Source organism: Molothrus ater, chromosome 14 (assembly GCF_012460135.2).
Source record: "Molothrus ater isolate BHLD 08-10-18 breed brown headed cowbird chromosome 14, BPBGC_Mater_1.1, whole genome shotgun sequence".
Lineage (NCBI taxonomy): Eukaryota > Metazoa > Chordata > Aves > Passeriformes > Icteridae > Molothrus > Molothrus ater.
In genome coordinates, this window is record NC_050491.2 from 18,970,987 (window position 1) to 18,981,949 (window position 10,963).

Here is a 10,963-nt window from a genome sequence, read left to right on the forward strand (position 1 = left end):
AGCAATCCCAGAGAGCCATCGCAGAGAGCCATTCTGGAGAGCCATCCCAGAGAGCATCCCAGAGAGCATCCCAGAGAGCCATCCCAGAGAGCCATCCCAGAGATAGAGACATCCTACATAGCCATCCCACAGAGCCACTCCAGAGAGCCATCCCAGAGAGCCATCCCAGAGAGCCATCTCACAGAGCAATCCCAGAGAGCCATTCTGGAGAGCAATCCCAGAGAGCCATTCTGGAGAGCAATCCCAGAGAGCCATTTTGGAGAGCAATCCCAGAGAGCCATTTTGGAGAGCAATCCCAGAGAGCAATCCCAGAGAGCCATCCCAGAGATAGAGACATCCTACAGAGCCACCCCAGAGAACATCCCAGAGAGAGAGAGACATCCTACAGAGCCATACCAGAGAGCATCCCAGAGAGCCATCCCAGAGAGCCATCTCACAGAGCCATCCCACAGAGCCATCCCAAAAAGCCATCCCAGAGAGCCATCCCAGAGAGCATCCCAGAGAGCCATCTCACAGAGCCATCCCAGAGAGAGAGACATCCCACAGAGCCACCCCACAGAGCCACCCCAGAGAGCCATCCCACAGCGCCATCCCACAGAGCCAGCCAAGAACCTCCCTGCCAGTTCCACCCTGGCACACACAGCCTCTCAAAGAGGGCTCTCCCTCTCCATGTCACACCTCCTGGCCTCTGGCAGCCGGGTCCTGCCACCACGGTGTCCCCAGGGTGTTTCCCATCCTGGAGCAGCAAATGAACACCATCCCCCAAAGCAGTGCAAATCTGGGATGTAAAACTGCCTCTGAAGCACAGATACAGCCATCACACACGCACACTGTTTACTTTTAAACCACCAAGTCAAGATGCAGGCATGTAAGTGCTACCCAAGGGTGGCTGCTCTACATGCAGGTCATGTGCCCTGCATCCTAAAAGGCTCAGCATTCAGACCGATTTCCACACCACCCCAATGCAACACACATTTTTATCAAGGAAGCTGCCTAATGGCTCCTATTAATTTTGATTTTTAATCTCCTGGTACAACTCCCAGCAATATACATGCAAAACCTGACAACAAGCCCTTTTGGTTTCAAAGCTGACTTCTCCTCCAGCTCAAGGAAGATGAAAAAGAGCTCTCAGCAGCAGCAAAGCCCCAGAGCAGCAATGCCCTTGCAGCTCCAACATGTCCCACGCTCCCTGCTGCAAGACAAGTCTGAACTAACAGGGGCCAAGCCTCCTGCTGTCAGCCAGGATCACCAGAGCTGCTCACAAACGCCTCCTGCCATCACTGCCTAGAGCCACAGGGCACTGAGGGGCTGTGGGCAGTGCCCTGAGTGGCTCCCTGGCACCCACTGATTCCCAGCAGGGCCAGAGCACCCCAGCATATCCCCTCCTTGCTCTCTGGCACAAGCAGAGCTGACAGCCAAGCCCAGCCCCAGCCAAAGGGAAAAGCTTTATAAGAGTGGGCTCAAACTTCTGTTGCATCCTCAGAGCGGGTTGCAGCCCCTCAGACACCACTCTTTAATCCTTTCCAGATCACCAGGGAAAGATGAGAAGCACCAACAAACCCAATTATTCCCAGCCCCGAGACCTGCCACCACACTAGAAGAAACATTTCCTGAAGCTCCACAAACAAGCCATCCTTGGGGACTTTTATTTCAAGGCTCCTGACTGTTAAAATAAATGAGGCTCACGTTAAAGACCAGCCACATCACAAACCCACCGCTGCTGGGGCAGCACGTGCCTGCAGAGGCAATAGCTTACCCTCAGCCACAGCCACCATATGCCAAGTGACACTGCCACAGACACATTTACCTCGTATTTCATCTGTTCTCAACCTGTGCTTTGCCTTCCCATCAGGAAAAGTCACTCCTGGGTGGAGCAGCAATGATCTCTCCCTGATGCTGGCACCTCTCAGAGCCTCCCCGGGGAAACAACGGCGGCTTCATCGCTGGGAGCCATTCAAACCAGCCCAGACAAAGCAGCCCTGCAAGCACTGCAGGGAAGGCTCTGGCTCTGTAAACTCGGGGCAGGGACTGTGTTTATTACACGCTCAGCCCCCGGAGCTGTGCCAAGAGCACCCTGCACAGCCGCAGCAGCACAGCACAGCGCTGCTCCGGCTCAGGGCCCCCTGCTCCCCCATGGGAACAGCTGCTGCGGAGTGTCTGTGTCACCCCCAGTGCCAGGACAGGGCTGGCACTCCAGCACCAAAGAACCACCTCGCTCTCAGGGGTCTCTGGGAGTTTTAGGAGCCAACAGAACCCACACCACCAGCAAGATAGCTGCGCCTGCAACAGCTGGAAGCATAACACAGGGGTTCTGCCAAAAAACATCAACATTCCCACCCTGAGCTAAACTTCCAAACAGCTTCCCATTGGGATTTCTCCACCCCATACCCTGATCCTGCCCTTTTGTCCAGAAGCACCTCCAGAGGGGGAGCAGACCCTGCCAGGACGTGTTTCTCTCACACCAGAGCCTTGGCAGGACTGGTGAGCTGCCTGCTGCCCTCGGCCAGCTCCCGGGGCTGCTGCTCCACTGACACTCCAGCCACTCATTACAAGAGACAGACTTCTTTCTCCAGGCAAGCTACCAGCCCTGCACAGTGCATCTCACCTGCACGAGTGATGGGGATATGGGGCGAGCTGCAGCCACAGGGAGAAACAGGAATCCCGTGACCAAGGCAGGGACATCTCTGGAGGGCACACTCCATGAGACCCCAGCCCAGCTGTTGCATCATAGAGAAGCACAGGCAGCAGTGCCTTCTGCATGCAGCTGCCTGCTAAGTTTATCACCTGAGTTCTGATGGTCCCTCCATCCTCCCTGGCACCTGAGACCGCCCACTGCCAGCCTGCACTCCTGGAGAATGCCAGCCTGTGATGGGCTTTGTGAATCACAGGCTGACAGGATGCTCCACTGCTCCAGTGCCCAGAGCAAGGCACCAGCCAGAGATGCACTCCAGAATCCTCTCCAGAAGACACTGCTCCAGGAAAACAGGAATTCCTCAGGGACCACTGCCCACAACAGCAGTGGTCACTCGTGTGGGCCAACACTGGTACACAACCTCTCAGAGCTGGTTCTGCCTCAGGGGAGGTCAAACACCAGGGCTCAGTGAGGGTTCTGCCAATACCACCACAGCAGGACCAGGCCCCCAGCACCAGCCCTCTCCAGCAGCCCTGCAGAGCGCTGGGCTCGGCTCTCTGCAGCTCCAGGATGAATCTGAAGCAGCTCCACTGCCTTCAGCAACAGCATTTTGCATTTACACCAGCACACTGAACACAAAACAGAGTGAGCCATAAATATTTCAGCTGCTTTTTCAGCTTTGTTATTCTGTTCAAAGCAGGAAACATGACAAACCTTTGATTGTTTTGCTTAAAACCAAACAATAATTCAAAGAGAGACAAACAAGCAACATTAAATGATGCCTGTGATGTACAGGAAAGCCAAAGAATTAGAAGAAACTGATGAGGATGGTGTGGATCAGGGCAGTCCCTTCCCCTGCCTTTGGCAGGTACCACACATCCCTCCCATGCCAGCCAGGGGCCTGCAGAGTGCAGGGACAGCACTAGGCCAGTGGTCACAATGGGACATCCCACACAGTCTGCACCCCCAGCAGGGCCAGCTGCCTCCAGAGAACAGCCACCAACACTGCTTCCAACAGCCTTTTAAAAAAACTCCCGTGAAGGAGAGTGTCTCCTCTCCTGAGCACTGCCATTGCCACACTCAGAATCCTCCTGCCAAGCAGCCACCTCCAGCCTCTGGGGCACGTGGAGACAGCCTGGCCTGGCCCTGAGGGTCACCTCTGAGGGTCTCTGCAGTGTCTGGGCACAAAACATCCACCCACCCATGGCCACACGGCAGGGCTGCCCCAGAACCCACAGGTGAGTGCTGGCTGCTGCCCCCTGCCCATCCTCCATCACTGCCTCCCCCTGGGGTGTCCAGCACACAGAAATCACCGGAGTGTGCTCTGTGCAGCACACAGAAATCACCAAAGCCTGCCCTGCCCAGCACACGGAAATCACCAGACTGTGCTCTGTGCAACACACAGAAACCACTGAACTGTGCTCTGCCCAGCACACGGAAACCACTGAAGCCTGCTCTGTCCAGCACATGGAAGCCACCAAATCCTGCCTGGTCCAGCACTCAGAAACCACCAAAGCCTGCCCTGTCCAGCACACAGAAACCACCAGACTGTGCTCTGTGCAGCACACAGAAGCCACTAAAGCCTGCTCTGTGCAGAACACAGAAACCACCAAAGCCTGCCCTGTCCAGCACACAGAACTCTGTGCAGAACACAGAAACCACCAAAGCCTACTCTGTGCAGCACACAGAAGCCAGCAGTGCCCGTTTTGGCAGCACTGGCACCAACAGAGCCATTTTGGCAGGGCTGGCACTGTCAGACCCTGGGCACAGCTCAGCACAAACCCCTGCTGACCCCGGGCAGAGCTCAGCACAAACCCACCCTGGGCACAGCTCAGCACAAACCCCTGCTGACCCCAGGCACAGCTCAGCACAAGCCCCTGCTGACCCCAGGCACAGCTCAGCACAAGCCCCTGCTGACCCCAGGCACAGCCCTGGCCGCACTCACCTCGGGCAGCGGCATGCCGTTGATGATGAGGTCGGGCTGCTGGGGGCTCTGCCCCGTGAAGGTGTGGTGGTAGATGTGGTTGGAGCCCGCGTTCCTGCTGTTCTGGCTCTCCACGTTGAGGAAGGTGCTCTCGGAGCGGCGGCAGCCCAGCGGCAGGGTCTGCTGGTGGTAGTCGAAGTAGTTGAGGGAGGAGGTGAGGGAGGAGCAGCTGACCACGTTCATTTTGTCCGTCTCCTCCACGTCCCGCGGCACCAGGCGGATGTCGTTCTTGCTGATCTTCTTCTTCTTGCTGGATTTCTTCTGATGCCCGTAGGAGTACTCCGCGATCCTGGGGGACAGAGGGGAAATGAGAAGCTGAGAGCATCCTAAACCCTGCCCCGCTAAACTCCCACACAGGAACCCAGAGGGCCTGGCCCCATCTCCGTGCAGGTTCTTAGTCATGCACGTTACATCATGGTTTGGGGCTGGTGGCACAACACGGTCTTTAGCTTATTTCTTATGCATAACATTTTCAGGTCAAACATGTAAAAAAAATGGGAAGGGAGAATGCTTCTGTTTTGACCTAGTCTATGTATTTGCTGATATTTAGTTACTAGAAGTAAAGTCCATCCTGCAGAAGAGAAAAATGGAGATGTTAAAATCCATGAACTGAAAAGGGTACCTGCATTCATTTCCATGCATAATAAGGATTTTAAAAGTGATTTCATTTGGTCCCCATAATGGAAATTCAAAACAAATAGCAGATTTTTTCCCCGGTTCGTTTTCCATAGCAGTAAATAAAGCAGACCCAGAAGCAGTCCTAGCTGGCAAGCTCAATTCTCTCACACTCCAAAGGCTGTTTGTTTATTAATGCTTTATCTAAATTGCTGGTGTTTTGACTGTCTCCTGATCACACCTGATCTTTTCTCCAATTGAATTCCATTCCTGCCTCACACTGACACACACATCCCCTTCTGCTGGGAAATGCTTTCACCTTCTCAAAACCAGAGAACAACAACCGTGTGTTTTGCAAAGAAAAATGATTCTTTTTGACCTTTTTATTTCACTGCAAGCTTGTTTTTCTCTGCCTTTCCTTCCCTCTTCGCTTCCCACCTGCCAAAAGAATCAACTGATGAACTGCCTTGTTTGCCTTCTGCAAAACACCAGAGGAAAAAAGTTACTGCAAAACAACACCCAAGCAAATAATGACAAATTATTTGCACCTTGCATTAGTTGGGTCTGCTCGGCTCAGAGTGGCTGTGGCTCATCTTCCCACAGTGAGCACCACAACAGTCCCTGCCATTAATTTGTACATGCACAGCACTGGGCAACTCGGTATTTCCTAGGGAAGCACATCAAATGCCATGCACAGTCAGAAATGCACATCTGAAAGTCAGGATTTTGCTCCTCTTCTTGTTATGACAACAGCATTAAAAAAAAAATAAATCCAATAGCTGCAACAGAAATAACGGGATAAATAAATAATACAGTTTATCTGGAAAGGCAAATCTTGGACAAATATTCTTGTTCCAGAAAGCCAATTGCCTGAGCATGAAAATGCCACTAAGTCGAACAGCCCTCATATGTGCCTCATAAATTAACACGTCATGTGAAGAGTCTCCAGCAGCTCGAGTGAAGAATCTCCCACACGAGGCACTGCAAAGCCCAAAGGCGTGGGGAGAGGGTGCCCCACGATCGCCGAGCCTGCCTGGTGCCTCCCCACGTCTGCACTGACTCCTGCTCAGACACACACTGATCACAGCCCGAGCACCCCGAGCCTGCAGATAAATCACGGGGAGGCAGGGATTGCTGTTGTGCCAACAGTCTATATGCTGCTGACTCGTCTAACAATGCCTGATGAAGATTTAATTGTTTTGTTTACCTAAATGTTTAAGTTTGGCAATGCGAGAGCCCAATTATTTCCTGCAGGCATTCATTTTTCTGTCCTTTCTCTATTGACCAATTATTTAATTAAACCGCACTTCATTAATCCCCAAGCCGTCACAGTAAACCCGGGGCTTATACGTTTGTGGGTAGCTGTTAGGGGCACCACCATAACATGATTTTTATCCATTCAGGTCCCATCCCCTTTTAATGGGCCGAGCTGGCAAGAAATCTGGTCTGTGAGCTTTCACTTGAAGCTAGACATCCCATAATACAGCACAGACCGACCTTTATTTGCAGATGATTTTTCCCCCATCGAGCAAAAAGGCTTATATACGCACTTTACGCTGTGAAAACGGGGTACAATGCCCCGACTCTCCGGCATTATTTCTGCGTAAATAAAACTTTAAAGACCGCACATCCCCCCGCGCCGCTGAATTGCCAGGGGCGAGCGTGCGTTTCCAAGGTAGAGCAAAATTAATTTCCATCCCTCCTCTCTGAAACGACTCGGTGCCGAAGGAATGGAGAAGTCATGGCTATTTCACTAGTAACAGGATTAAACCATTTATGAGGCATTGCAGCTGCTCTTTTATGGCATCTGATTGATATTCATGTGTGGTTAGCATTTGTCTCCTAACTTGTGTAACACAGAGAATAGTAAAAGAGAGACAATAATCGCCAGGCTGTTACATATTCAGGGGACTGGATTTCCCCGATCAGCCTTTCAGCGGCTCCAGGCGCGGGGCTGACCTCCCCTCCGGCATTTCGGACCGAGGAGCGCTGGCCCAGCCGGGGCAAAACGACACAAAAATGCCCCGGAGCCGTCGCCGGCAGCCCTGCCCGGTGCCGGAGCCGCTCGGCGCTGCTCGCCGTGCCGTGCCGTGGCCGGGAGCCGCAGCGGGCACACAATAGCTCCTTTGAGCGCCCGCCGAGGCTCGGGGATGCCGCTGGCAGCGGCTGCTGCGGGGATGCTGCGGGGCCGGGGGCTCTCCCCCCTCGGCAGCCCCGCCGGGATCCAGCCGTGCCCCTGGAAAAGGCAGGAACACCGCTCTGCCCGCCGCGAGTGATGGAGCACGGCAAATCGGCGGTGCTGCAACAGATTGTCAAGCCGCACGATTAAGTCGATTCGTTACTCCGCGCTCTCCTCGCAGAGAGCAATTTCTTAAAGCTTTGCAAGAAATTTTCTTGCAGGGGTAGGAAGCTCAGTTTTGTTCAGATTTGCTCAGGCAAATCCACCCCTCTTCACCGCCCCCGAGTATACAGCAGCAAATGCAAAAGTAACCGCGGTGGCAAAAATCAAAGCAGACCCGCAGGTGCACATAAACAAAGGTATCTTTACCTGCAGTTGTAGGTCCTGATTTCCTTGTTATCCCTTTTGCACTTGACTGCCACAAAGATCATGGTGACAAAAAGAATGGCTGCAATAGACCCCAGGGCAATAATGAAAATCAAGGAGAGGTTAACAGATCCTATGGACTCCTGGGCATCCAGAGCTGGAGACAGGTATATCAAAATCAAGGCAGAAGCCGAGAGAGATGTTTTCCCATGGTCATGAGCCACCACGATGAGCTCATAGGCTGTTTTGGCATTCTCCCCAAAGGCTCTGGTGGTCCTTATCTCTCCATTGACCTGGTCGATCTCAAAAAATCCTCTGTCTCCTTCCACCATTTCGTAGGAAAGTCTGCCATTTTCACCCTCATCATAGTCATCTGCCTTGACCACGGTGACCAAGTAGCCAACCCCCGCGTTCCTGGGGATGTACACCTCCGCCGTCCCGTTGACCAGCGGCGGGGCCGTGATCACGGGCGTGTTGTCATTGACGTCCAGGACAATCACCCTGACGGTGGCATTGCTCTGCAGAGAGGGATTACCCCCGTCTTTTGCCAAGACCTTGAACTCAAAGGCCTTGGTCTGCTCATGATTGAAGGATCTCAGAGCATAGATATCTCCAGAGTTGGGGTTGATGGAGACATAGGTGAAAACAGGCATGTCCCTGACTTGGGATGGCACGATCTGGTAGGACACACTGCCATTGAGGCCCAGGTCAGGGTCTCTGGCCGACACCGAGAGCAGGTAGGCCCCCGGAGTGTTGTTCTCCTGCACGATGACTTGGTAATAGGGCTTGGAGAAGTGGGGATGGTTGTCATTCTCATCGGTGATCTTGACGGTAAAGGACTTGGTGGCCTGCAGGGATGGGATGCCATTATCCCTGGCCTGGATGGTGAGGTTGTACTGGTCCCTCTGCTCGCGGTCCAGACGCCCGTCCACCAGGATGGTGGAGAAGCTCTCGTACTCCTGGAGCCGGAAAGGCACGTTGCCCAGGAGCTTGCACTGCACGCGCCCGTTGGCCCCGGAGTCGCGGTCCGAGACGCGCACCAGGGCGATGACGTACCCCGGCGGGGCGTTCTCGCTCACCTCCACCAGCTCGCTGTTGACAGACAGCAGGTTGATGAGGGGCGGGTTGTCGTTGGCATCCTGGACGCTGATGGTCACTTTGCAATGGGCAGGGATGGAGTTAGGCCCCAAGTCCTTGGCCTGCACGTCCAGCTCATAGACGTGACCCTCCTCGTAGTCGATGGCACCACTCACCGTGATGAGGCCGCTCTGGGGGTCGATCTGGAAGAGCTCCCGGGCCCGCTCAGAGACGTAGCTGTGGAAAGAGTAGAGGACCTGGCCGTTGGTGCCCTCGTCCGGGTCGGAGGCGTTGAGGCGGATGACTGGCGTCCCTGGCGGGGCATTTTCAGGCACGCTGACGGTGTAGGCTGGCTCCTCGAAGAGCGGGTTGTTGTCGTTGGAGTCGATGACGCGGATGCTGAGCTCCACTGTGCCAAAGTTGGGCGGGTCACCACCATCCAGCGCCGTGATCACGTAGCTGTAGTGGGACTGGGTCTCACGGTCCAGACTCTTCTCCACCACCAGCTCAGCAAAACGAGACCCATCACCCCGCGTCTTGGTCTCCAGCCCAAAGAGGTCATTGGGGGTGATCTCATAGCTCTGCACACCAAAGCTGCCCGAGTCCGGGTCATAGGCACTCTCCAGTGGCACCCGGGTGCCAGGGCTGGCCGTCTCCGAGATCTCCAGCTCGATTTGGTCAGTGGGGAAGCTGGGCGCATTGTCGTTAAGGTCCTTGATCTCCAGCTTGATCACGCAGATCTCCATGGAGCTGGACATCACCTCCAGTGAGATGACACACTTGGGGCTCTGTCGGCATAGCAGGTCCCTGTCGATCTTCTGCTTGGTCACCAGCAGCCCGGACCCGGGGCTGATATCCACCAAGTGGGGGGCCGAGTTGGAGACCACCCGGAAGGCTGCGGGCTGCCGGGGGTCCAGCACGAAACCGGCGTCCCGGGCGTCCTTGGCGACGTTGGCGATCACCGTGCCGGCCCGCTGCTCCTCCTCCACCGAGTACTTGAGGTTGACGAGGGCCCCGGCGCCGGCCCACAGCAAGGCGGCCCCCAGCAGCGCCGGGAGAGCCCCCATGGCCGCGCCGCCGCTCCGCCCGCCGCGCCGCGCCCCGACGGCCGCCGGCCGCGCGCCTCAGCGGCCCGCCGCGCTCATGCGGGCAGCGCCCGCCGGGCTGCCCCGGCGGCGGGCGGGCGGCTGCGGGCACCGGAGCCGCGGTCCCCCGCGCACACGCCAACGCCGTCCGCTCAGGCGCTCCGTGCCGGCGGCGCCGCGGAAGGGCCGGGCATGGCGAGCGGGTGCGGGAGCAGAAGCGGGATGCTGAGCCGAGCGGTACCGGAGCGAGGAGCGAGGCGAGCAGCCGAGCCGTGCAGTGCAGTGCCGAGCCAGCCGAGCCCGCTCCCGCCGGCGCTCGCTGCGGCGGCCGCACGCCACTGCCCGCAGTCCGGAGCGCCGGCGGGCGGCGCGGGGGCGGGCGGCGCGGGGGCGGGCGGCGCCCGGCCGCAGCCAATGGGCGTTCGAGGGCGGGACCTGCGCGCCGCGCCGCCGCCAATGGGATAGCGCCGCTGGCCGGGGGCGGGGCCGGGGCGGAGCCGGCGGCGCGGACGGGAGCGGAGCGGGAGCGGAGCGGGCACGGAGCCGCGCGGAGCGGAGCGGAACCGGACGGAGCCGCTTCCCAAGCCGGGAGCCCTCTGTCCCTGCTGTCCCTGCTGTCCCCGCTCCGCTGCCCCGCTGAGACCGTCCTGTTGCCAGGGAGCTGCGGACGCAGCGGTGTTTTGGCTCCGCGGCCGCGGTCACCGGCGGTTACTTCTTTAGCCAGTGCGCACTGGGCGGTGGCGAATCTCCGCGGGCAGCGCGGGGACCACCGGGTCCCGCGGTGCGCCCCAAGTCCGTTCAGTAGAGACTGAGCCCTCTGGGGCAGGAGGACTCCGCCCCACCGGGCAGGGTTCCCGGGAGCCGGCGAGGGGCCCGGGACCGCCCAACGCCCCCGGGAGGCTCCAGCCCCGCAGCGCTCGCTGCACCGTGCTGATCCCTGGCGAAACCACCGCGGTACCGAGTCCTCCTAACGATGAAATAAAGCGTTCCCGGGTGCGTGTGCCCGTACCTTACCTCCCGTCTCC

At 57.0% G+C, this 10,963-nt stretch overlaps 1 protein-coding gene across 2 annotated transcripts in view; it reads right to left on the reverse strand.

The window, feature by feature from the left end:
• The window catches only part of PCDH19 (protocadherin 19), a 61,321-nt gene extending 51,385 nt beyond the window's left edge, over window positions 1–9,936 (reverse strand). For both annotated transcript variants that reach the window (XM_036402031.1, XM_036402030.1), the window contains exons 1-2: window positions 7,780–9,936; window positions 4,578–4,905 (exon numbers count right to left, since the gene is read on the reverse strand). In XM_036402031.1, the coding sequence (XP_036257924.1) occupies window positions 4,578–4,905; window positions 7,780–9,920 (2,469 nt within the window). In that variant the 5' untranslated portion in view covers window positions 9,921–9,936. The remainder of the gene's footprint in view (window positions 1–4,577; window positions 4,906–7,779) is intronic.
• Between the last annotated feature and the right edge of the window lie 1,027 nt (window positions 9,937–10,963).